The 25259-nt window shown below is 41.5% G+C and overlaps 4 protein-coding genes across 5 annotated transcripts; 3 read left to right on the top strand and 1 right to left on the bottom strand.

Annotated features, from left to right (window-relative positions):
• The first annotated feature begins 1596 nt into the window (after window positions 1–1596).
• Window positions 1597–8002, top strand: LOC139282253 (transcriptional regulator QRICH1-like). Its single transcript, XM_070901843.1, has 12 exons — window positions 1597–1829; window positions 2509–2768; window positions 2881–2955; window positions 3799–3936; window positions 4028–4978; window positions 5271–5430; window positions 5661–5815; window positions 5903–6017; window positions 6094–6202; window positions 6304–6455; window positions 6555–6645; window positions 6742–8002. Exons 2-12 carry the CDS (start codon window positions 2520–2522, stop codon window positions 6929–6931), a joined length of 2385 nt encoding a protein of 794 aa, XP_070757944.1. The 5' UTR covers window positions 1597–1829; window positions 2509–2519; the 3' UTR covers window positions 6932–8002.
• LOC139282254 (pseudouridylate synthase RPUSD4, mitochondrial-like) lies at window positions 7689–11936 on the bottom strand. The gene is made up of 6 exons (XM_070901844.1): window positions 11479–11936; window positions 10344–10551; window positions 10144–10237; window positions 9591–9741; window positions 9382–9479; window positions 7689–8388 (listed from the first exon to the last, which is right to left on the bottom strand). Exons 1-6 carry the CDS (start codon window positions 11885–11887, stop codon window positions 8185–8187), a joined length of 1164 nt encoding a protein of 387 aa, XP_070757945.1. The 5' UTR covers window positions 11888–11936; the 3' UTR covers window positions 7689–8184.
• Window positions 11937–12704: 768 nt separating this feature from the next.
• On the top strand, window positions 12705–15556 carry LOC139282255 (WD repeat-containing protein 82-like). Its single transcript, XM_070901846.1, has 9 exons — window positions 12705–12865; window positions 13083–13183; window positions 13281–13347; window positions 13874–13973; window positions 14401–14517; window positions 14619–14774; window positions 14873–14942; window positions 15019–15161; window positions 15245–15556. Exons 1-9 carry the CDS (start codon window positions 12705–12707, stop codon window positions 15275–15277), a joined length of 948 nt encoding a protein of 315 aa, XP_070757947.1. The 3' UTR covers window positions 15278–15556.
• Window positions 15557–17237: 1681 nt separating this feature from the next.
• LOC139282256 (twinfilin-2-like) lies at window positions 17238–22047 on the top strand. Of its 2 annotated transcripts, none has more exons than XM_070901848.1 (9): window positions 17238–17262; window positions 18278–18355; window positions 18456–18634; window positions 19619–19714; window positions 19805–19909; window positions 20234–20359; window positions 20554–20704; window positions 21633–21754; window positions 21880–22047. In XM_070901848.1, the coding sequence occupies exons 1-9, from the start codon at window positions 17238–17240 to the stop codon at window positions 22045–22047; spliced, it is 1050 nt and encodes a 349-aa protein (XP_070757949.1). The 2 variants fall into 2 exon arrangements, with proteins under 2 accessions (XP_070757949.1, XP_070757948.1); XM_070901847.1 differs by having other exon boundaries at window positions 20213–20359.
• Window positions 22048–25259: the final 3212 nt, after the last annotated feature.

The raw sequence follows: 25259 nt of genomic DNA, 5'->3' as shown, positions 1-25259 counted from the left end.
AAAAGACATGTTTTTTTGTAAATAACTATTACTAAAAGCCCACAAGCATCACCTGCGTCTTTCTACGACAGTTGTGTTAAGGTAAATCCCTTCTCTAAAGGATTACATTAAGATTCTTACAGCAGCACATGAAGTGATAATGTGCAGCCAACTAGACACGAGCACTCTAGTATTGTCTCATGCCAATTTACCAGCTTATTAGTTTGGCAAGCATGCACAGACCAAGGTTTATGCAAAACAGGACATGACATGTGGGCAGTAGATGTTGCATACTGCATGATGACAGAGATTGTTAGGCATGGTCGCCACTTGGATGAATCTTGTGGTGATTTCTCTGTCATTGGTGTGTAAACAATTCTATTTAAGAAAATATATCAATACACATATATTACTACCACCATGACTTCCACCAGAGAGACAGATATTCTGCAGTGAGTGTGGGGATTAACTCTTTCCTATCCAGTGTGAAGAGGACATAGCCTATGCACACAGTACATCTGAGTTGGTCCACCTTAAGACGGGCGAGAGGCAGTTTGTTGTGGGGAGAACAGGGGGAGGCCCTCAGCAGCACATGCCTGGCTCTTTAAGGCAGACTGGGGGAGTTAGATTTTGTTAAAGGTACATGCATTCAAATGTTTACCAGGCATCACCAGAACATCCTGCAAAGCATTTTAACACTGCTTCAGTGTGCATATGTGTGTGTGTGTGTGTGTGTGTGTGTGTGTGTGTGTGTGTGTGTGTGTGCGCGTGTGTGTGTGTGTGTGTCCATTTTAAATGATTCAACCTGGAGCTTTGTATCCAGAGTCCTGTGCAACAGAGTCAAAATTATAGTGATGCCCTTACATAAAGAGGAGACAGTCTGACAAAATATGGTCCATTTGCTATCTTTTTCCAGAGCTTTCAACCACATCTCACAGATATTGTGACATATAGAGATCCCCATGAGGCCAATAAACAATCAAATTCTGCAAAAACATTAACATTTCAAGTGCAGTGTAAATTCTTATAGAGAATAGCCCATAATGAATGCTTTTCATTCAGATTTAATATCCAACTATCTTTCTATCTGACTGCATATATGTGAGTGCATATTTTTACTTCTGTTATTCCCCTCTCTTCTCTTCAGTACCAGATAATAAAGAACATAATAAATAATATTGTATGTCTCCAAATCACTCCAATATTCATCTGTAGGATTTAGGTTAGGTTGCTTCAGCCCATTTGAACAGACAAATTACAACCTGTGACATATTGTACATTGAACTGTACGCCCGTGCCTGCATGTCTTGTATAAATGAAATTTCAGTTTTAATTTCACAGAGAGCCACATAATGCTGCTGGTCTTGGTCTCAGGATGGGAACTCCTGTTAATAGGACACCGCGGCAGGCCGTTGCCTGACAGAGCAGTCTGGAGAGGAATCGCGTTGTTTTCGGGGCCTATACTTCCGTCATTTTACATCTCACTGGATAAAACACAGTGGAGTTTTTCCGCATGTGTCTCTGTGTGGTGTGGACTGTAGCAATATACCACTCGGGATTGAACTGGATGCATAAATCAGCGCTTTGCTGGAGCTGGGAAACTTGTTTTACACCGAAGCCTGTCTGGAGCTCGCGCTGAAATAAGCAGACGTCAGACCTCGCCTGTTCGTTGCTGCTGTTAAATTTTTATCGCAATCTAATCACAGCATTGTTTGCGGGATTACACTGCGGATACACGCACTATGTAGCGGAGTGAAAGGCATGCTGGTGGTAGCTGTTAGACGTTTATCGGCTTTTTAGTTTTAAACACCGTGCCTTGGCGGAAAGGAGAGGATTTCGTTTTATTTAAGGTAGCATGACAGGATCCAGAGCCATCGAGCTAGCTAGCAGTAGCACAATGATTAGCTAGCATCATGTTATTGCTGTGGGTGGACTGTTGCTTTGATATTTGTTATCCTATTAGCGAAAATATGTTGCTTAATTGCATCGACGGTGTTGAATACAGTTAGCGGTAGCTAGCCAGGAAACTATCCATATGGGCTATGGCAACACAGTGCCTTGCTAACATTGTGAAGCTAGCATGCTAACAACTAGCCATAACGTAGACACTATTATTAGACAGTCAGTACATAAAGTCAGTCAAACATGTTGTTGGTGGCTTTATAAACATTTAAATTAAAGTGTCTTTCATAGTATAACATCTATATTTAGCTGTGAGCTATATATGTGATTGTAATATTTAAATGACTAGAAAAAGTTGATTGAAGCGTAGCAGTCATTGTATTAACGTTAAGTTACAAGCCCAAATGCACTTTGTCCCGTGTGCTTAGTGTTATTCCAACCGTCCCCCTGATTAACTAGAAGATATTTAAATTACATTATTTAGCTAATTATGTCGTTCAAGAGTAAATCACTGCCCCCTTTTTATTAGAGTATTCTTAATTATAGATGTATGTGCTTTCAGTGTAAATCTGGGCTGTTTTGCACTAGATTCTCAAATGTTTGGAAAATGTATTCTCATCTTGCTAGGTCAATTGACGATGAATGAGCAGGAGAGTGGGGTGGTCTCCTTTGATGAATATGTGCGGCAGAAGGCCCGCACGGTGCCTCAGCACAGGATGAAGGAGTTCCTGGAGTCTCTCGCCAAGGGCCCAGAGGTGCTGCAGGAGTTCAGCCAGCAGGGAGGGGCGGCCACCACCACAGCCATGGTGTACCATCAGCAGGGTACCAACTGTATCTACACAGACAGCACTGAGGTGGCTGGCTCTCTCTTAGAGCTGGCTTGTCCGGTAAGAGCAGGTCCCTTTTTGTTTGATGGTTGTTGATGCTCAATGAGATCATTGAGATTCTTCAGTGTGGTGCAATCTGCTGAACTTCATATATGTACATGTTTGGTGGCAGGTACAGGTGTCCTCGTCAGACATTTCACCTCATCTGTCTGTGCATCAAGACTCGGAACAACAGCTTCAAGTGCAGGTTAGTTCATACGCCAATGTCTCGTACTATAACATACTATGTTTAGATTGCACAAGACAGATGGGGCTGGCAGGGTCCAGAAACACTATCATAACTCACTGTCAAGGGGAAAACAAATGAGGCGGTGTGGTGTTTGAGTCGATAAGTTAAAGTTAAATTCATTGTAGTTGGAGTTAAGTTTCTTTGCTTTGTCAGCTCTGATACTTGCATCCACTTGCTGTTGAGAAAAGGAGGTGAGGAGGGATTTACGATTCCAATTCAAAACCAAAATGTCAGATTCTGCTAATCAATTTTTCTCTTTGAGAGTATAGCTGCTGTTGTACTGTTCATATGTTCATAGTGCAAGTAAGATGTTCAATTATAAATGCTTTTAGGTAATAACAAATCTATGATACATGTAAGGTGCATCATTTCGTAAATGTGAGGTGCCTTATGAATCCATTCAGTAACACATTCACTTAATTCTTTATTTCTCTTCTAGTTTTTATTAGCCCCTCTGCTCCCTAGTGGAATGGCCGTGGCTACACATTAAAACGGGATCAATCATTCACTTTCTCTCTACTGCTGCACTTGTGTTTGTCACTGTGTGTCCTTAACTTTGAAATATGACTCAAGCCTGTTGTGTAAAATTCCACGACTACTCTATTGTGGATTTTCACTTTAACAATAAAAGCTGCAGTTCTGTAACAAATGTAACTTTTTCTGTGGAGAAGAAACGGTTTCTTTGGCAAAATCCCCTGATTCCTTGGAGATAAACTCACTTTATCAACTAAATTCACATGTTTTCATGGAAAAGTTGACAATGTGTCAGTATATATTTTTCATACTCTCCACCTGTGCCAGGTTCAGATTCAGGAGCAGCAGGGCCAAGCAGTCGGCCAGGTTCTTCAGGTGGGCTCCCCCTCTCAGCATGACCTGCAGGGAATCTCAGCAGCCCAGCTTGTCCAGCAGGGAGAACTCACAGAGGAGCAGCAGCAGCAGGTACAGGGTTTATTTAAAGAGTCACCCTTATCAAGTGCATCTATATGATGCGTTATTGCTGGTTTGTGACTCTGTTGACTGTATTCCACAGATTCAGGCGCAGTTGGTTGCAGCTGTAGCTGGAGGACAACAAATCCAGTTGTCAAGTGGCCAACAAATCCAGTTTCAAGGAATGCAGCATATTCAGCTGCCAGGTGGCCAGCAAATTCAACTTCAGGCTGGGCAACAGATTCAACTGCAGGGTGGCCAGCAGATTCAACTACAGGGTGGCCAGCAAATTCAACTGCAGGGTGGCCAGCAGATTCAACTGCAGGGTGGCCAGCAGATTCAACTGCAGGGTGGCCAGCAGATTCAACTACAGGGTGGCCAGCAAATTCAACTACAGGGTGGTCAGCAGATCCAGATCCAGACCATAGAAGCCATGTCTCCTTCGCATCAACAGGACTCTCTCAGAGAGGCAGAGAGGAGGTCCGGTACTGTCTCAACTGTTCTCCAACCTGCCAAGAAGCGTAAGGTAGATGTCCCTGTAGCTGTGTCGTATGCCGTTCCACAGGGCCAGCAGGTGGCCACAGTTCTAGCCATCCCTCAAGGGCAGCAGCAAAGCTACGTGTCCCTACGACCAGATTTGCTCACCGTCGACAGCGCTCAACTGTACAGCACTACAGGAACAATCACAGGTCCCACAGGTGAGACCTGGACCATCCCCGTGTACTCCACTCCACAGCAGCAGGGTGTAACTCACATTGCCATACCACAGGAGACATACAACACAGTGCAAGTTACCACCTCCAACGGTAAGGACAGAATGTCCCCCAGTTCCTCATCAAGGTCTGCAGATGTGCAGTCGACCTCCACTGGAACACAGGAAGAAATAGTACAGACCCTGTTCCCAGCACAGTTCATGAACGGGAACATTCACATCCCTGTGGCAGTGCAGACTGTGGGAGGGACTTACAACACTACACAGTCGGTACACATATGGGACCCAAACCAACAGCAGAGCCAAGGAGAAGACGGACAAGAACAGCAGCTCCATCTGCAGGTTCGAACAGACTTTTTTTTTCCTTACAGCCATACTGTAAGATCATCACCTTGCAAATACTTCTTTGTGTTAGTTCCTAAAGTTGATAGCTGTTTTGGAACTATCACATTAATATCCCCTGGTTTCTGTTCAGGTCTGGTCCTTTTCAGACACACTGGTCTGAAAAAAGTGAATTATTACTACTTAATTATACTCTCATCCATCTGAATTATATCATGTGATGCGTGTTATCCTCGCTGCCCTCTTAGCCAGAAAGCATTAACTTTGACGTTTTTATTTTGGTCTTGTGCAGGGTCACATAGAGACGGAGGCTCATGCTGAACCGCCTACAGAGATTCTTGTTCCTGTCTGTCTAAAGCCAGAGGAAGGCCTGGAGGTCTGGCGCCTTTGGGTGAAGAGAAAAAACGATGAGCTAAACAAGCAGGAAAAGACCAAGCTTGCACCCATTGGCCGTAAGTCAGCTCGATATTTTATGAACACAAACTCATATTTGACATCACTGATATCTATTATTACGTGAAAGCCACTGAAAGCAGTCTAATGTCAGTTTTGTTTTGTATTAGCTGTTCATGTAGTACTACTGAATAACTTTTATTTAGTTTGAAACGGAGAAATAAGCAAGTAAACTTTATAGCGCTCATAAAAACGCTGCCTCTGCTCATCTCTCTGTGCCTGCGTGCAGGTCGGCAGCCCCTGCGCTTTCAAGAAGACTTGGTGTCCAGTGCAGTGGCTGAGCTCAACTTGGGCCTTTCCCTGATGACGCAGGAGGCACGCGGATCAGAGGAAGAACAATTTACATCCGATGTTCTGTATTATGTTTTCTTGTGTATACAAAAGGTTAGTATCCCCATGATTTAACAGTGTATCATGCCAAAAGACTTTCCAAGTTTAAGTTTTAACCTGTACATTTTCTTTTCTCTTTAGTATCTCTGCGAAAATGGACGTGTCGATGATATTTTCTCTGATCCATATTACACACGTTTTTGTGGGTGTTTGCACAAAATCCTAGATGGCTGGAAACCCAGTGTCCATCCTTTAGGTAAGGTTATAGACATTTATAGTTTTATGTAATTCTTTTATTGTAAGAATGTACTTATTGTGTGTTTTCATCTTAGGTTATGTCATTCCAAGTCATGTGACAGAGGAGATGCTGTGGGAGTGCAAACAACTTGGTGCACATTCACCAGCCACATTGCTCACAACTCTGATGTATTTCAACACTAAGTGAGTAACCGCCTCTCAGCTCTGAATATCTGGTCTTTATTGACATGACATGTACTTCAAATGCAATTACTGCGTGTGGTAAAAACACCTCTTTGTCACAGGCATTTCCACCTGACGACACCTGAACAGCACATGAAGGTAGCTTTCTCTAAGGTCCTAAGACACACGAGGAAGAACCCCGCTAATGTCAAGGACAAAGCAACCAGTATCCGCCTTCTCAAAGGACAAGGTCCACACAGCGGAGGACAGAAAGGTGCTGTATACAGTTAGCCACATGTTGAAGTATTGCTATGAATCAGCCTTCGACAGCAGAAATAGCTGATACTGACCTGCTATGTGACATGTGTTTCAGGAACTGATGAAATGTATGAAGAGCAGGCCGAGGATCCTGAGAATCCTCTTCGTTGCCCCATTAAACTTTATGACTTTTATCTCTTCAAATGGTGAGTGACACTCCATCACATAAATCCTGTGTAACCAAATAATTATTCAGTACATACCCTCAAAAAAACAACTTACCTCCCCTTTTCTGTCTCCAGCCCTCAAAGCGTTAAGGGACGCAATGATGCGTTCTACATGACCCCAGAGCCCGTCGTCGCACCCAACAGCCCGATGTGGTACTCATCTCAGCCCCTCACAAGTCAGCAGGTGGAGCACGTGCTGGCCCGCATCATTGTGGTCCGAGAGATCCAGGAGATCATCGCTGCCGGTCCAGACAACATGAGCTAAACTGAGAGGACTGACTGGGCTCGTGAACTAGTTCTCCAGTCCTCCAGTCACTTGACTGTTGACTATGCAGTATCCATCCTGACTCTATAAACCTCAATGACCATCTCAAATCAAATGGAACAACTTCTGAAACAGTCATCTTTTCTCTGTGAGGAGTGTATCATGACAGCAAAGATTATTTTCTCTTCTTACATTTTCTGTTTTCAGCTGGTGGGGTGGACTCTTCTTTCTCTTGACTACCTTTGTAAGCCATTGCCTCTGTAACCTTTTAAACTGACAAGTAAGGGGAGGCTTTAGTCTCACCACTGCTGGACTATGATTGACCTCACCAGAGGAGGTACACTGTCCCGTAAAAGTCAGTCTTGTCAATATGAAATGAGGATATTTAACCATTCACTACTTAACCTCACAGACCATTAACCACGTCTTACTTCAGTGTCCCACTATGATACATTACATCTTACTGGACAATTACAGGGACCACTTCCCACACCTGTTTCTTGTATACCGGCTGCATTTTGGTTCATGTATTGAAATGTTCAAAGCTGAAGAACTTGTGCCTGTTTTTCAAATATGACGTCATAATTTATGCTTGTGGATCATTGAGTGAGTTGAACCTCAGATATTCACAGGGTCAAGTGCTATATTGTGGTCATTCAGGAGATTCGAAACGTTTTTCTCAGGTCAACGCTAGTGATTGAAACGGCCATCAAGGATTTTTGCCAACTTATTGCTGTATGTATGTATAGTAGGTCATTAAACAGGATATGCAGATGGAAACCTCTTTGTTTAACTAACAAAGTATTAATCCTTGTATCAAAAGTCATGTCAAGCAATTCAAAAATGAAAACCGTTTAGCGCTGTGTTGGCTGTGGAAATGCAACTCCGTCAACATTTGAAGTAAGGATTCGTTTTGGGGCCTTTTATAAAAATGACTTGTCACACCAACAGCATCCATCACCTAGTGGTGCCTCCCGTGAAACACCATGTACATTTGGATGAGCTATATTGACAAGAATAGTTGTGATGTAGTTCTGCTTTTATTACTAAAATGAGTTGGATGACACTGTAGTCATTTCCTGCACAGCCTCTTCTGTGTTTGATCATTTTACATAATAACCTCACAATAACTCTGCTTTATATAATTTAATTCCCCATTTAATTGAAATGATACACATGATGCATCTTTCCCGCCCATGTAGCAGTCTGAAGTCCTTCACAACTGAGACATCAGTTGGATTGTAAACGTGTGATTATTCATTGTCTTTTTTATCAGGAATAGTTAATTGCAGCCGATTCAATGTTTGTGCGAAGTATTTTGGCAGCGGGCAGGAGACGCTGATGTTGGCTTCACTGGTTCCTTGTAATGTCAGTTGCCGAGCAAGCAAATGAAGAGGAAGATACCGGATTTTGCTCTGTTCCAGTCCGAGCCTTCCCAGCACACGTTCCGGTAATTTCTGTGGAGCAAAATTAAGGAATTTGTGATTTTTATAGAAGATGGCAGATGTATGGTGACAGAAAAACAGAAACTCAGCTCTTGCAAAAGTGTCGGGCCTCCTATTTGCATCTGTTTAATAATATATCCAGGAGCAAGCAACAACAACTCCATGTCCACACTTGACATGTTGATGAATTAAAGCACAATGCAGCAGATTTAAAAAGGCACTGTTATGGATGCTAATAGGGACAGGTTTGCTATGTGGGAGGGAGATGCTGGTTGGCTCAGGCTGTTATTCCCCAGTCCACAGTGTGACAGTTCGTATCGCAATACGTTAATAGGATACAAAAGCCATAAAACCGCAGAGGCTACTTCTCATGTTCAGTTTCAGCTGCCAAGTGCGACAGAGATAGATTAAGACACGGATTAAGACACAGATTAAGCACCGAGCTGTCAGCAGCTAATAAAAGGACGTCTGAGCTGATGAATCTTTTCATTCTTTGTCATCAGAATCAGAAATACTTTATTGATCCCCAGGGGGAAATTACACTAGGGTGAAAGAAAGTACCAGAACTCTACCAGTATGTTTAGAGAGGGCACAACTTCAAAAGTCAGTAGTTATAAAATACGGAGTTATGATAAAGGAATAAAGGAGAAGTAAGAAAACAAACAGGAGCGACTAACAGGCTGCGTGCACGGTCGGCGCATGCGCTCTAAAAATATTGCATGCCATCATGCAATAGTACTTTTAATAAAACAATTCTCCCTTTTATTAGCTAATAATTATTCAGGAATGGTTCACAAAACTGCAGGGATGAACACTGCAGCTGCAGCATCGGAGGACAAACACATAACTAACCCTAACCCTGACAATAAAACATTTGTTGAGTGGCATAGCAGTAAAGCAAGAGTAGCATACTATTAGCCAGTTTATGACGGTAGCGCTGCCACATTCTTTATGTACCACTAGTTAATACTTCAGGATTCATGTGAAGTTGTAAACATGTTTTACCTGGGGTGCCAGTTTGCTCCAGTGGGAATATTTGTGGTCACCAAGAATGGGGCATGTCAGAGCAAATGCCATGTGAACCCTCGTCTGGTGCTTCACTCCTGTGGACACACGAAAGCAGACTAGTAGAAAATGTGTCTGGAAGAAATGTAACAAACTGATTTGGCAGTTCTTTCCTGTGTCAAGTTCCCTTAAAAGCAGAGTATTCTTACCAGTTAAAGGCTGCAGCTCCACAAGGCTGCAACCGTTGCTGCTGTCCAAGACTCTGTACTTGGTCACTGCAGGGTGGGCCTGTCGATGGGCGCGGACTTTGGTGACACCATCACCTGCATCATTCATTCTGAAGAGAGGACTCAGAGCCATCTGAAATACAAAAAAAGAAGTTATGAGATTGGAGAAACTATGTGAATAGTTCTACAATAACACCTAAATTAATACTAGTTTTAATCATTGGCTGGTAATTAACTTGAAGCCAATGCAGTAGTTAACAATTCAATGTGACCAACAGCTAAAAACATCCAAAGTACTCATCATGCAAACACGTAACACAGAAAAGAAAGCAGCTCTTTGCACTTGTGAAGCTAAAACCAGTTTGTGTCAGCCATTTTACCAGAGCAATTCATTATCAAATGTATTGAGCATCACCGGTTCGATTCCAGCCAGACTGTCGCTTTCGAATGAAGGTAAAAAAAAATGCCCAACAAAATAAATAAATAATAATAATAACTAATTATTACATCATCAAAACCACAGAAGAAGAGGCACCTTGTAGTGTGGCCGAGAGCCTGTGACCTCTCTCTCTATGATGGGAATGTCAATCACTCCCTCAGATGGCACAGGAACACCAACTGTGATGACCCTGAGGAGGAAATGTGAAAGACACGACACACATGTTCATGATAACTGCAGCATGTGGTGCGACAATAAGAACGCACAATCTCCCGTTTTAATCTCCTGTGACTTACCAGTACTTCCTCTGCACTTGGTTATTTCTGTGGAGGTTGAGTATGCGCTCTGCTGCTTCTTCACTCCTGGCCAGCAGGAGAGCTCCTGATGTGTCCTTCTCCAGTCCCAGACAGGGGAGCAGCTGAGAATCGGACTTGATCTTCATCCCATCCATCATTTTGGAGAGGACGGGAAGCACCGAGGAGATGGATGTGACCCCACGGTCTTCTGAGACACGGCAACAACAACAAATGTGCATGTATTAAGGTCCAGGTGCTCCAACTTCAGCATGATTTGACATTTCTGCCAACATTCGATAATGTCTGTTGTAGCTGCAGTCTATGCCAGTACTGATGTTGCAATACTACAGTGTATGTAGTTACCATCATTGGAATAGAGACCCACCAATATATCAGCAGACCAAAATTAGCTTATCGTCAGTAACATACAGTATGTTGGCAGATATGCAAAAGGGCGTTCAGGTCTGCATCTTTTTCATTATCCATTAATCTGCACAAGATGGGCTATAAAATGTCAGAAAATTGTGAAACATCTCAATTCCCCAGAGTCAATGGTGACAACTGAAAATTACTGGTTTTGTCCGACCAAGAGTCTAAAACACAAAAGGTGTTCCATTTATTTTGTCATTGATCAAATGTTAATCTGAAATAATTTCAATAATCGATTAATCCTTGGAAGTAATTTAATCAAACAAAAATGCCAAATATCAGTCAATCAAATGTGTGGATTTTATTTTGATATATATAATAATAATAATATATGAATATTTGAGTTGTGGACATTTGAAGATATCATCTTGGGTGTCAGAACTTGTGATGGGCATTTTTCAGATTGCTTTTTCTACATTTAATCAATGAGATAATCAACAGATTCATCAAGTCCTAAAACCGAGAGAAAAGGCAAAGCCCGACATCTAAGAAGCTGGAACCAGAGAATTTGTGGCATTTTACTTGAAAAATCACATGCATTTTTCTATCAATCAACTAGTTGATTAATCACCTAATCGTTTCAGCTCTAAAGAAATTGACTTAGTAACTTACATTGATCTAACCAAATCCCACACATCCCTACAAACTCTATTTTACTAATTCGTGAAAATCAATAACATTAACTGCCTGTCAGCTGTTGGTTTACCTCTGACGGGAACACCATAAGGTTTATTGATGACAACCACATCTTTATCCTGGTACAGCACGGTTCTGTGGAGGTGTTTGGCCAGCACGTTAGGATGAACTTTTTGTAGCTGCAGACTGAACCGTTTCAGCTCCGTCACTCTCCTCTGCTGGCCGGACAGCTTCTCCGGCTCCGCCGCCGGTGCCTTCGCCTTCTCCTGCTGGACCTTCCGCGCCAGGTCGATCGCTTTCAGCTGGGGTTTCTCTCCCGTGTCGGAGCCCGGAGCGTGTTCAGCGGCGGTGGCCTGGCTCCGGCTGAGGAACGGTGCTGCCTCCGGTAACCGGCGGCATATGGTCCGTGGTTTGACCCGAGACAAGACGGTGTTCAGACCGTATTTCCACTCACTACAGGCTATTCTACAGCTGTTCATCGCGGGGTGTTGTTAGTTAGTTCACATTAGCTTCGAGATGCAAAAATAAACTCCAGAAGACACACGCGCGCCGTTTAACAACTTCCGGGCCACACCTTTCAGAGTAAAAGCGCACAACTATTTTCCACACAACTAAAAAAGAAAGAAAATACAAACATACAAAATGTTAATAGTTGTACTCGGTATTTCGGAGAAAGCTAAATTCGTTCAGTCAAATGAGTGCCATTTTGGACTAGTGGTTGTTATAGAGTGGATTAAACATCACATAAAATCACCTGAAATGTTTGCTCGCCTAACAATGTTGTGAAGTCGCTCAAAAAATTGCGCTTTCACGAATAATTGCGGCCAAGCGTTGACAGAAAAAAATGTCTGACCTTCAGAACCAGTTGTACATTAAAAACAATTGACTATGCATGGAGCAACAATTTCCTGTGGTGATGTGTCGTCATTTCCTTTTCTGATTATCGGCACGCTCGTTTCTGTTACCGTTACTGCCCGGTCCGTTGAAGCCATCGAACGTAATGGTGATTGGGGAAAAAACCGCCCACCTGGTAGATAATGAGAGACAAACCGAGTGCATCGTCGTTACTTCAAGTTGCAGGTTTCTTCCACATTTTTGTATTGTTTTTTCTGAAAATCTGAGTGTTTATTTTGCATCAAGGGTCTTATATGATATTGCGCCATGCATTGCTCGACCAGACCAACAACAGACTGACTCGCAGGCTTCGTAAAGCCATAAACAGAGGGAACTGATGAGGAGGGCTACCCTTTGGTTGTACATAGTATATTTTTTATTTTAAGAAAATTCGCTGCAGACATGAAGATCACAGACAGCGTGTTACGAAGTTTCAGGGTTGCCAGAACATACCGAGAAAATTCCCAGAAAGTCAACTGTGTGGACTTCAGCCCAGATGGCGAAAATGCAGTATCAAGCAGCGACGACGACTGCATTGTGTTGTATGACATCCGGGAAGGAAAGTAAGTGGCCAATATTATTACAACTGTGTAATTAACTTTATGACTAACTTTAATTGGAATGCATTTATGCCCATAATGTATGAAAATAATGATCAATTTCCATATCTAAACTGGTTCCTGTGCAAGTGTTTTGGAAAGATGGCAGTGCAGCATCTGTGGTTCATCAAGTGATCAAATGATTGACGTGAGGGTTATATATTATTCTGTCCTCTCTCAGACCTAAAAGGACCCTATTCAGCAAGAAGTATGGAGTAGACCTGATCCGCTACACACATGGAGATACACAGACAGTGGTCTACAGCTCCAACAAACTGGATGGTAATAACTCAGTAACGTCAGCTGCTGCAAAGCGCCAAACAAGACATAGAATATAATTTAAATTCATGTGTTCTACGTGTGGTTTTGTGTGTTGTAGATACCATCCGATATCTGTCACTCACTGACAACAAGTACATCCGATATTTCCCAGGTCACACTGCGAGGTGAGTAAAAGCACTCACCTGGACCACCCTGAATCCAATGGAAGGATAAACATGTAGTGTACATGGATGTTAGCCTTAAAAGGGAACTATTTGCACCCAGGAAGCTATGATCAGAACAAAGTTTACACAGCCATTGTCAGGTGCTTTCTGGATGGAGAAATACCAACACATTTATACCAACATATTTTTGTTCTCTAACACTTGTTAGAGAGAAGCTACCATTATGAATTCCATCAAAATGCTCGCAAAAAGTGCATCTTCATCTTTGAAGTCATGTACATATTTCTGATCCACCCATTATCTGTACCTTATCCTAATATGCTGATAAAAATATGGAAAACAATATGTTCACATTGTGTCACAAGTTGTATTCTTAAAAGGCATTTCTGAACAGCATAAAGAGAGAATATTTACCTCTTTCACAGGAACCGGTTACCCAGTTCTCCACAGGCATCGTTTTTTTTAAAGCTTTTCTAAAATGGTGGTTTATTAAGTTAAATTGTTTCTTCTGTGACTTTTATTTTAGAGTTGTTGCTCTGTCCATGTCACCAGTGGATGATACGTTTATCTCAGGCTCGTTGGATAAGACGATCCGGATCTGGGACCTGCGCTCTCCAAACTGTCAAGTGAGTCGCGTGTGAACAGGCTGGAAAATGACACTACCTCTGTTTTCTCACTCAAATGTGTAATTACAGCTGCTGCTGCTACAGCTGTTAGCACTTTGAATCAGGACTTCCCAGATTACTGCACATTAAGGTGCTCCATATCAGGAGTAAGTCTTTGTCCTGTGACCACTGGGTGTCCCCAGACCTGCTTTAAGAACCACTGCTACGCTGCTTGGATCTTACCTCTCAGATGTAAAACTGGGCCAACACACAGTGGCTGAAACACGATATTCTAAAATATTATACTATAAGCAAAGACTAAATGGAAGGAGAGACAATATTAATTAATATGAACTATGACAGAAACGGCAGTCATTATTTAAGGAGGCTGATATATGGTGGTAATACTCTTTTTCTTTGTGTGTATTTGTGTGTGTTTGTGTTTCAGGGTTTGACTAATCCACTGGGGAAACCTGTATGTTCCTTTGACCCTGATGGGCTGATATTTGCTGCCGGGGTGGAATCACAGGCCATTAAATTATATGACCTCCGGGCTTTTGACAAGGTAAAATGCACTTAGAGTATGCTTGTATGCATGGGGGGGTGACCTTCATTGTTTTCACAGTGATACTGTATTTATAATGTGTTTAATCTTTCTGTGAAAAGGGTCCCTTTGACTCCTTTGAGACGAGGTTTAACCGTGTCTGTGACTGGACTGGACTCAAATTCAGTAACAATGGGAAACAGATTCTCATCTCCACCAATGGAGGGATGATTCGCGTCCTGAACGCTTTCAATGGAGCTGTCCTGCACACGTTTTCTGTAAGAGATAAAGACGTTGCCTCAAACCTACTGAATTATATCTGTCTGTATATCAGTACAATTACTTGAAGGTGTTTTCTATCATTGATCATTTTAAGGGCTACAACAACAGTAAAGGCATCTCCCTGGAGGCCTGCTTCACTCCCGACTCGCAGTTTGTCATGATCGGTACGCCTAAACACCTCAGTTTTATATTTTGGTCTCTTCCTGTAGGATCTGTGTTGACATGTGTCTTGTCGTGCAGGTTCGGAGGACGGGAGAGTCCATGTCTGGAGCACTGAGAGTGGCATGAAGGTGGCTGTGCTGGACGGGAAACATCCAGGACCCATCAACACGCTGCAGTTCAACCCCAGATACATGACGTTTGCTAGTGCCTGCACTAACATGGTGAGACCCGACACATCACATGTACAGTAGCTGCTGCTGGACAGAGTGCCCATTCGTAACTTCTTCTTCTCTTCTCTTAACAGACGTTTTGGCTCCCGTGTGTTGATGACTCGTAGAGGGGCGTTGCCAAGTGAGTCCTCGTTTGTAAAACACGTCGCGATGATGTAGGATACCTTCATGTGTTGGACTGCCTTTCTTGGCCTGATGAGAACCTGGAGCTAATAATTATCGGAGAAAAAAAACATTTTTCTAAATACTTAACATTAAACTTTTTACAGTATTTTTAAACTTTTAAAAGGTTTGATGCAGCTGTGACAAAATATCACATACCTCCTGTTAAGAGAATTTTTTTGTTTACACAATTCAGGTACATTACAGTAATGTTTTACCCTATATCTGGATATTTCATGTATAATTTAACTGATTAATAATAAGTGTTTTTATTGTTTGAATATTCGATAATAAACAGTTTAAGATGAAAATAAGCTACTGTTTTTTCCTTTTTTGACATTGTTTTATCATACATCAGATAAATCTTGCTATACAGTGCCAGGGCTCTAACTAATGATTAGTTTCATTATCGATTAATCTGGCAAGTATTTCTTTTGATTAATAGTCTATGAAATGTCCTCTTCCCATTGCTTTCCCAATTTCTTCAATACACAAAACGGTAAATATAATACAGAGTCTTCATAGATTTGTCTTTTTTAGATAATTATAGAATTACTGTATCAGTGGTTCTCACAACAATGACACTTACATGAGCTCACGTAACAGATGCAAACAGAAGTTCACTCAATGAGTAAACCAACCTGAAGCGTGAGAGAAGTGCGGGAAGTTTTAATCAATTTGATGAATGGGTTTTCTTTTGGGGGGCACATAAAGTGTGTCTTCCTGAAGTAGAGGAGGGGGGGGGGGGGTGTTCTGTTGAATAATGTATAGATGCTTGGGTTGTGTACTCACCACTGAGTGAATAATGGATGATCCCATCACAGGTAACCTCACAGGTACACACTTATCTTTCTCTCACCTACCTCTGTGTGTGTGTGTGTGTGTGTGTGTGTGTGTGTGTGTGTGTGTGTGTGTGTGTGTGTGTGTGTGCGCACCAAGGATGTGTGGAAGGAGAGACGGAGAAATAAGGTGTGATAGTTAAAGCGTTTGGCTCTCACATTCTTACAACACTTTTTTCACCCTCATCACTCGCCCCTACTGTACACACCATACTATCTGTGTGTGTTTGTGTTTTTCTCAGTAATGGATCCATTCGTACTGACTGTTCAGGAGCCGACTCTTCTAGTGTACACACAAGTTTGTATCTGGAGCTCTTTGCATCACACTTTGGGATAAACGGTGTTTATATCTTGCCATAAGAAACCTCATATTCTCATATTTTAACAGCCTGCAGAGGTACCCACCCTATTCTCACCTTTTCATTGACTATTAAAGGTAACTTTATCAATCAAAATGTACTGATCACAAATACATGAACCCCCCCCCCCCCCCCCCATTCCTAGTGCATTGAACAATGTTGAAATGAAGCAGTCAGATTCTTGCTTGGTGTCACATTTCTGTGACCAGGTGGCTGGAATTTGAGATCATGCAGTCGCATCTGCGTGAGCTGATTGGCCACTCTATGTGAATGAATGATAAAATGTTGTTACATGTGGCACTCTGACAGCATCTGAAAACACTGTACTGACCACTGATGTCATGAGCCTGCACCCCCCCCCCCCCCCCCCCCACACAGAGTACAGGACAGTATGTGACCTGATAGAGGCTCCCCCACCAAGACCTTTAAAGTTGTGGTCATCGATACGCAAAGAGTTTTAGATCAGTGGTTAGGGTGGCATATCCACTGACAGGCCCGTTATTACTCATCAGCCACAGTTCCGCAGATTGTGTTTCAAGTGTTAGGAATCTCCCGAGTCACCCTCGAGGCGTTTATGTCACTGGTGCGCGTGGGTCCATCTGTCTGCCATCAGTGTAGAGGCAGCCTACCTGCTGTGCAAGAAGAGCGAGGACACAGAGACCTGGACCTGGTCCTTCTTACATGAGAGGAAAACTGACTGCCAAAAGATGTCTCACCAAACTGGAATTAACGGTACGTTTATTTCTTAAAGGAAAACTGTACATTTTCTTACAGCAGGGTGTTTTTGTGTGTTAGTATAGTTTTCTCCAAATTCCAATTCATTTAATTTTCTTTTTAGCTTTTGAGCTGTGCCATGGCCTGAAATACAGCCTCACAATCTCTGTGATATAATACATATATTAAGATCATCTTAACGTGGTCCCTTAATTTCACTGACCTGATAAACCTGTTGTGGATATAAATCATTGTGGACTGTAAAGAATCAGAATCAGTTCCTACAATTTACAGGAAGATAGAAATAGCCATACAGATAAAAACAAGGACAAGCTGAACAAAGAAAGGTCCATAAGTATGTATATATAATAAATATAAATATATATATATGTATAAAAAGCAACAATGACCAACAATGTTCAGTGTCTATATACAAGTCAAACTGTTTGTGTAAATTGTAAACAAGAACACAACAGGATGCCTGTTCACGTATAAGCATGTATGAGACTGATTCACAGTTAAAATGTCCGTCTTCTATGTTGTGACACCTGTAATCATGATATTTAGCACCTACAGGCATTTATGGGGAGTTTAAGAGCTACGTATATATACGTGTGTTATGGCATTTGGTAATTGGAGCTAAGGGGGACGGGTTGGCAGAAGCGTACCTCTCTCACCTTTCTCACCTGATCCTACATCATTTATGAGACCGCTGTGTTTGGTAACCATGGTGAGGGAGAAGGAGAGAGTGCAATAAATGGCTAAATCTGGTTTTCAGTACCAAACTAACATTTGTAGGTTTGAAACTTGAAATGAAGTTGTTTTATCCCTCAGACTCAGATCTTTCAGTGATTCTTTGGTACATATGTTCCCTGTCTGAGTCACTATGGGTGATGGTGTGACTATCTGGCAGTGGATCAAATGTTCTCCCTGAAGTGGAGTCTCATGTTCTTGTCTACCCAACTCTGTCTCACTTGCTTTCAACCCCCCATCCTCAGTTTTGACTTGTCTGTCTTATATCTGGTTTCTTTAGCAACATCTGAGCTGAAAGACTTTCTGGCCCGAGCGAGGGGAGGTGCCATCAGAATAATGAAGATAGTCATCAGAAACGGTAAACATAAGATGTTTCTTGTATTCAGACAGATTTGACACAAGTGAGCTCTCAGTTCTGAATGAGCTGAGTTTCCTGCTACACATTTGTTTGTCTGCAGAGGAACTGGTGCTAGATTCATACAGAGAGCCAGCACAGAGCTGGGACAAGGACTACGATCAGTTCCTGCTTCCTCTGCTCACGCCTCAGGAGCCCTGCTACATCCTCTACCGTCTGGACTCCCAGAATGCACAGGGATATGAGTGGATCTTCATCGCCTGGTCACCTGACCAATCACCAGTATGTGTGGAGTGTCTGATCGACACGCTGTCACTGATCAGCCGTAGTTTGTCATTTATTCATTCAAAGTCTGCTACCAAAAACTAAATATGACACATAAACCACACGTCTAAAAGCATTGTTATAAACTAAAAAAAGAATATATGCAGAGCCCTATGAAATAACTTGAACTGAATTAAATTAAACGTTTCTGTAAAACTACCATAAAACATAGCAAACATTTTAACTTTAATTATCTGCAGGGGGAGAAGGGAAACACAGCTTTAGGCTGAGATTGTCATCGCTGTTGAAAAATAGTAACAATAACAACAATTGAAAAAAATATTAAAATAAAAAAAGACTTCATGATTTATTGTTTATATGCTGTTACATAACACCTGCCTTAATGTATATATATATATATATATGTGTGTGTGTGTGTGTGTGTGTGTGTGTGTGTGTGTGTGTGTGTTCTGTAGTTACGTCATTCCAACTTTAGATTACAATTCTTGTGACTGGAAAAGATCAGAAAATAAATATGAACAAAGCATGTACAATAGAAAACACCATTGTGTCATGTTTTAAGACGTACTATATGTTAATATTATATATAATATAAAAGCGCTATGCTGTGAATAATAATTTGTGTTGAATATGTTTTTCCACAATTAAGTTAAAATTAATAGTTAAAAATTATTCGTCGCCATCTCCGCTGGACACAAGATGTCTCCTACTTCAATGAAAAGTCCATTCTCAGTGTTTGACCTGGAGGTTTCAGGTTTCCTCATCACGCTACATAAGTTGCAAACTGGATATTGGACCAAGATCCAAGCTAGTTCAGATATCACAAAATCCTCTCGTGCACATGTCTTAAATTCATATTTAAGGAACCCCCCCCCCCGCCCTCCCTTCAGCAGATGAATGTAAAAAACAGCCTTCTAATGTCAAACTGTGCACAAACATCCCACAGAAGTAACAATAATGTATATTTTATCCTGCCATCAGGTGAGGCAGAAGATGGTGTATGCAGCGACCCGTGCCACACTGAAGAAAGAGTTTGGAGGAGGTCACATTAAAGATGAAATGTTTGGCACAGTGGAGGTTAGTGGAGGTTCCTGCAGCACGGTAGGGTTTACTTAATCACCAGCAGTTGAAGATTCACTGATCAGCTGTTTGTGTGGCTGTTTGCAGGACGACCTGTGCTTCCAGGGATACCTGCGACACATGTCCTCCTGCTCCTCTCCGGGTCCTCTCACAGCAGCCGAGCAGGAATTACAACGAATTAAAGTCACAGAGGTAAAGATTAAACAATACAAACTGTCTGAATAATACATAAACCGCATACTTAATGTGTGCCCATCCTGTGTGCTCCTATTTTCTTTCTGCAGGATAAAGTCGTATGGGTATGTAGATTTTCTTCCTAATACAAATTCAACTGTATGTGCATGAAGAAGAGAGAGGTGGACGGGTTTAAAAACGGTCTCTTATGTCCACAGGATGAACGTAGACGAATTGGGACTCCAACAGCACGAGCGAGGGTTTGTTACAGTCTGACTGGCATTTCATTTCTGTCATGTGTTCAGACGTATCAGCACTGAGTTTTCTGTGTTTATACTGCAGGTTACAATGGAGTTTGGCTTAGACAAAAGGGCACAGACACTTCAAGGTCTTGCATTCCCGCTACAAGAAGAGGCCAAACGAGCTCTGCAGCAACTCAAGCAGAGACGCATCAACTACATACAGCTGGTGAGGCTGGACAGAAAGCTGTTATTACTAATTACGCAGCGTGCAACATGCAACATGCAACATATTCCCTGTAAAGAAAAAACCAAGCTGTCAGGATCTATTTCTGAAACAAACTGTGTGTCAGTGTTTCAATAAAATTGGCTGTGTGTGACTTGACCCCTGAACAAAGCTTGTTTGTGTATGTCCTGTTGCAGAGGCTGGACGTGGAGAAAGAGACCATTGAGCTGGTTCACACCAAACCTACAGAGACCCATGAGCTTCCCTACAGGATTCCCACAGATTCCCCCAGATACCACTTCTTCATCTTCAAACATTCCCACCAGGGCCAGCGGCAGGAGGCGCTGGGTCAGTGCATAGTCTCACTGTAGTTTATAATTTTGCTTTCTATTTTCATGAGACACAAGAATTATGCAGAAATTCTGACTGAAGTCAATTGAATTTGTTTTTATCAAACTTCTGTATGTTAGTCCTAGGATCTAAGCTTAAAGATGCATTAATCAGTTGTTTTTACGTATATTAACATTGGATCAGATGACTATGTGAAACATGAAAGGTGTCGCTCACAATGACGAACCCACAGTAATGTATTAGCATTTTAGCGTCTTTCAGCTTTACTGTTTTGGTTCACTCTCACTGCTCTCATAGCATCGTTTCCAGCAGCAGCATGCAGCTGTTTTCAGTGAAAAAGCTCTGATAAACCCACTGTACACTCCCTGCTCAGAGCCAAACATCAGACAGAAAACGTTAGCGACTAGCTGGTTAACATAGTGGAACATTTAGCAGCTGAAGAGCCAGATATTTATATGGACCAAAACAGAGCTAAAAGAGAGTGGATAATTGGACTGTGTGATTGTAAAAATAGACAACTGTTCACTAACATGTTGACCACATGTTGTTCCCTTGCCACCGAGTGGCTAAAAAAAGAAATCATCAGCTTTGAGACAGTAAATACTAGTTGGCCTTTTCACAGTGACCACATGTGGTTAACTAAATGTTACTCAGAGATTGGTTTTAAAACCCCTACTGTTGTCTAGTTTTCAACACAAGTACTTGTACTCCTATTTAATTAAGGTCGAGTGCTAGCACCTCTACTTGAGTACTGGATGTTTTAGTACTCTGTCCACCCCGTTGTAGTGCGCAGTTTAGAGAGTGATTGTGAGTTTTAGCATCTGAACCGGGTTTTGAGCCTTTAACAGTAGAAATGATAGTTAGATCAGATCCAGTGAAGAAGCAAATATCAGCTGCGTAAGTGACGACCTCACATGTCTTCCAGTGTTCATATATTCGATGCCTGGGTACACCTGTAGTATCAAGGAGCGGATGCTGTATTCCAGCTGTAAGAACAGGCTACTGGATGAGGTTGAGAGAGACTACCAGCTGGAGGTCACCAAAAAGGTACAGGTCACCCAAATCACCCACAAATAAAATAACAAACAGACACAATCTGTAATATATCCAAACAGTAAACAAGGTCACCATAGTTTATCTGTTAATCTCTATGTGTTATTCTGTGTGTGTAGATGGAGATAGACAATGGCGACGGTCTGACAGAAGACTTCCTGTATGAGGAGGTCCACCCAATGGAGCACACCCTAAAGCAGGCCTTTGCCAAGCCCCGTGGACCAGGAGGGAAGAGGGGCAACAAACGCCTCATCAAGGGTGAAGGGGAGAACGGGGAAGAAAGTTAGACGTTAAACACACACACACACACACACACCCAAGACATTACACACAACTACACAAGCAAACCTACACGATATCTATGAATTGACTTGCTATTTGACTGTTTAGCTTCTAGCCATTTCTTCATTTTACTTGCAGACTAACATTTCACACTGAAAACTGGGAAAAAATTGATCCACCATGAAGCAGAATCCATATACTGTATATTTGTTAGCGGTTAGTGGTAGTTTGAGTCTAAGGATTGGCTGATATGTGAACACAACTTTTGGTTTTTCAAAATTAAAGTAAATTTCATTGCACTTGAAAACGTCATGATAAAGTGCATCAGTATTTTGAGGTAGTTCATTATAATGTTAAAATAAATCTACAAAGTTGTTTATCTTCTTGAACACTACTCGTAGACCAGTGTGTCAGTCATTACAAACTTTCAAACCCACAGAACTTCATTTTAATTTGTAGTGGAGATCCAAAACTTTCCAGAGATACCAAATATGTGAGGAAAACATGGAGTCTTGCCGGTGGTTATAAGCTGGACTGTTTTTTTGGCCGGAAGCAGTGAATTCCCCATGAGGTTGCCAGGCAACCAGCAGAGACTTCAGATAAATGTTAAACTTAAGGGAATTATTGTAGTTGCTTCATTTATTTGATCCCCTCACTATTATTGATTCAGCCATTCACAATCATTGGGAAATTGCTATGAAATGTCTGCTTTAGGGTGGATTCTCCTTTATATTGCGTAGGTGTAGGCAACCTATGCCGTTCCCATGGTTCACTCTTCACCACATGCAAATTCATCCACATCACATTTACAGTTGCCTTTGCCTTCTTCAGTCACCCGAGCAACGTTTGACTACACTCAAATGAAGGCTGCTGTTTTACAAGGTCCTACAATAAAATATTTTCTTTATTTTCTAGTGTTTGTGTCCTCATTTCTCTCTCTCTGACTGTGTGTGTGTGTGTGTGTGTGTGTGTGTGTGTGTAATATAGTCATGCAAGCCAGCAGCAGCAGCAGCAGTGATCACGGCTCAGCAGTAGAGGTCAATTTGTTGTGTGTTTTCCAGGAAGTCTCTCTACTCAGAAGCCTTCTGCTGCTTTCATACCTCACAGGGAAACACTGGTTGATGTGAACATTTTTTCTTGGAAACACGGTTCAGATCTAAAAGTCAGTTTTCAAACGGTCATTATTTTTGTACATGGGAACTGTGGGGTGGGTGATGATGAACCTTGACTTTGTGAAGACATACTGACTTCTGATGTGACCCAGTTCAGGTGATTTCCAGGAAAACAAATCAACCATTTGCACCACACAGGTAATCTTTCTTCATGATGATATAACAAGAAATAATCACTGGCTGAAAGGTTAATGTTCAAAGCATAATGGGGATTGGATGTTAATATATTAGTGTTTACTGTACAATATTAATCAAATGATACTCTCTGAGTGCATGTGTGCTGAAAATAATCTATTGATATAAAGCAGAATTAATGGCGTTGTCATGTTGAGACCATACAAGCGTTACACGGTGTAATACAGACATGTAAAGGTGTAAAGGCTCCACTGGACGCAAATGCAGCGTTTAACACGTTACTGCCGGCAGCTACATCAAGACTGCCACAGGAAACTCAAACATTACCGGAAGTACTACTATTTGCCTTCAACATAAAAGTTGAAAACTGTCCGTGTGGAAAGAACAAAAGGTGATGGAGGAAACAAAACAACAAAATTATATTACAACACTACAATCAGTCACATGTAGCCCTGCTTGAAATTAAAACTATACATCCGATTTACAGACCAAATAAATAATCATATGAATAAATACAGACATATGCACTCAGCTGCCTGTTTGTTAAGTACACTAGCGAAAACTAATGCAGTCTAATACAGCAGTCCTGCAAGTTCTTGCTGACACTGTATGAGAGAGGTGTTGATTCAACTGTGTGATAGTTTTTAGGGCAGTTTGTGGTGCTGCAGGGTAGGCTTAATAGTTAAATATTTATTTGTATAGTGCAAAACAATTCAACAAACATCCTCCAAAATGTTTTAATCACCATCTCTCTAAAACAGTTTCAAGAAAAACTGTGTGAAAGGAGGATTTACTGCAGGATTGTTGTATTTGACTGCATTAGTTATAGCAAGGTGCACCTAATAAACCAGCAACTGAGTGTATATATAATGATGAAATGATTAAATATTATTGTGAAATGTTTCATCCTGCTTCTTTTGACAATAGCCGAGCTTCTTTTTATCTAATTCCAGTAGTTCTTATTTCAAAGTTCATGATGAAAAGTGGCATTATGAAATAAAACGGTCAAAGTCCGAATAATCCTAAAACTTTATGAGGTGAATAGGGTTACAATGGAGGGCTTAGACTCATGGCCTCAGTATTTCTAATATTTACAGACCTTTACTTTTGTACCCCATTTTTACAATACATTTTCATCCAGTTTGGTAAGGCACTAGATTTGAGCTTTTCTTCACAGAGTTGCCTACAAAGAGCAACATCCTCGCATCTTATTTTGAAAGCCGTACAGGAAGTGGCGTGTTGACAGAGTGCGCATTGACGGAGCGCAGTGGCGCTGCTGGCAGCCGCTCGTCTGTCACTGCGGGCGCTGAAACACAAAACCTTTCTCGGAAACAGATTCCTGGAACCTCCGTCAGTCCGAAGTGAACTGAGCTGTTTTCTGTCCTGCAGTTTCCTGAATAAAGAGCTCACACTCCGCTTCACCCTCACAGCTCCACTCAGCACACCGCCGGCAGCACACAGCTATTTATTTTCTCTTCTTTTTTTTTATCACTACAGCAGGTAGTTACAAGAAATGTTTTCTTTTTCACCATCATCAGAGACTAGTCGACTATGATAATTAATTATTTACTGTGAGAGACTTCTGGATTATTCCCTGGACTGTTATTTAAAACTGGTCACGATCCTTATGATTTTCCTTGATTTAAGGTAAGATTATTTCATCTGTTGAGTCTTTTTAATTCTAGCATTTTCTCATTAATGTATAGCCTAAACAATGCATTATTAAATACATGCCTGAATGATTAGGACTTGGGCTTTTAGATATATAAATCTATTAACTCGTTTTTTAAAAACATATATAGTTTTATTTTTTTTTAATTGTGTGTGTGTTATGGTTTTGTTTGTTTTGTTTTTTCCTGGTAGAGTTTTGTTTTAGTTTGTTGGTTTGGTTGGTTTTGTGCTAATGTAAA

The sequence above is a fragment of the Enoplosus armatus genome, chromosome 3 (genome assembly GCF_043641665.1).
Source record: "Enoplosus armatus isolate fEnoArm2 chromosome 3, fEnoArm2.hap1, whole genome shotgun sequence".
Classification (NCBI taxonomy): domain Eukaryota; kingdom Metazoa; phylum Chordata; class Actinopteri; order Centrarchiformes; family Enoplosidae; genus Enoplosus; species Enoplosus armatus.
Note: the sequence above shows the minus strand (reverse complement) of the source record. Positions and strands in the feature narration are given on the sequence as shown.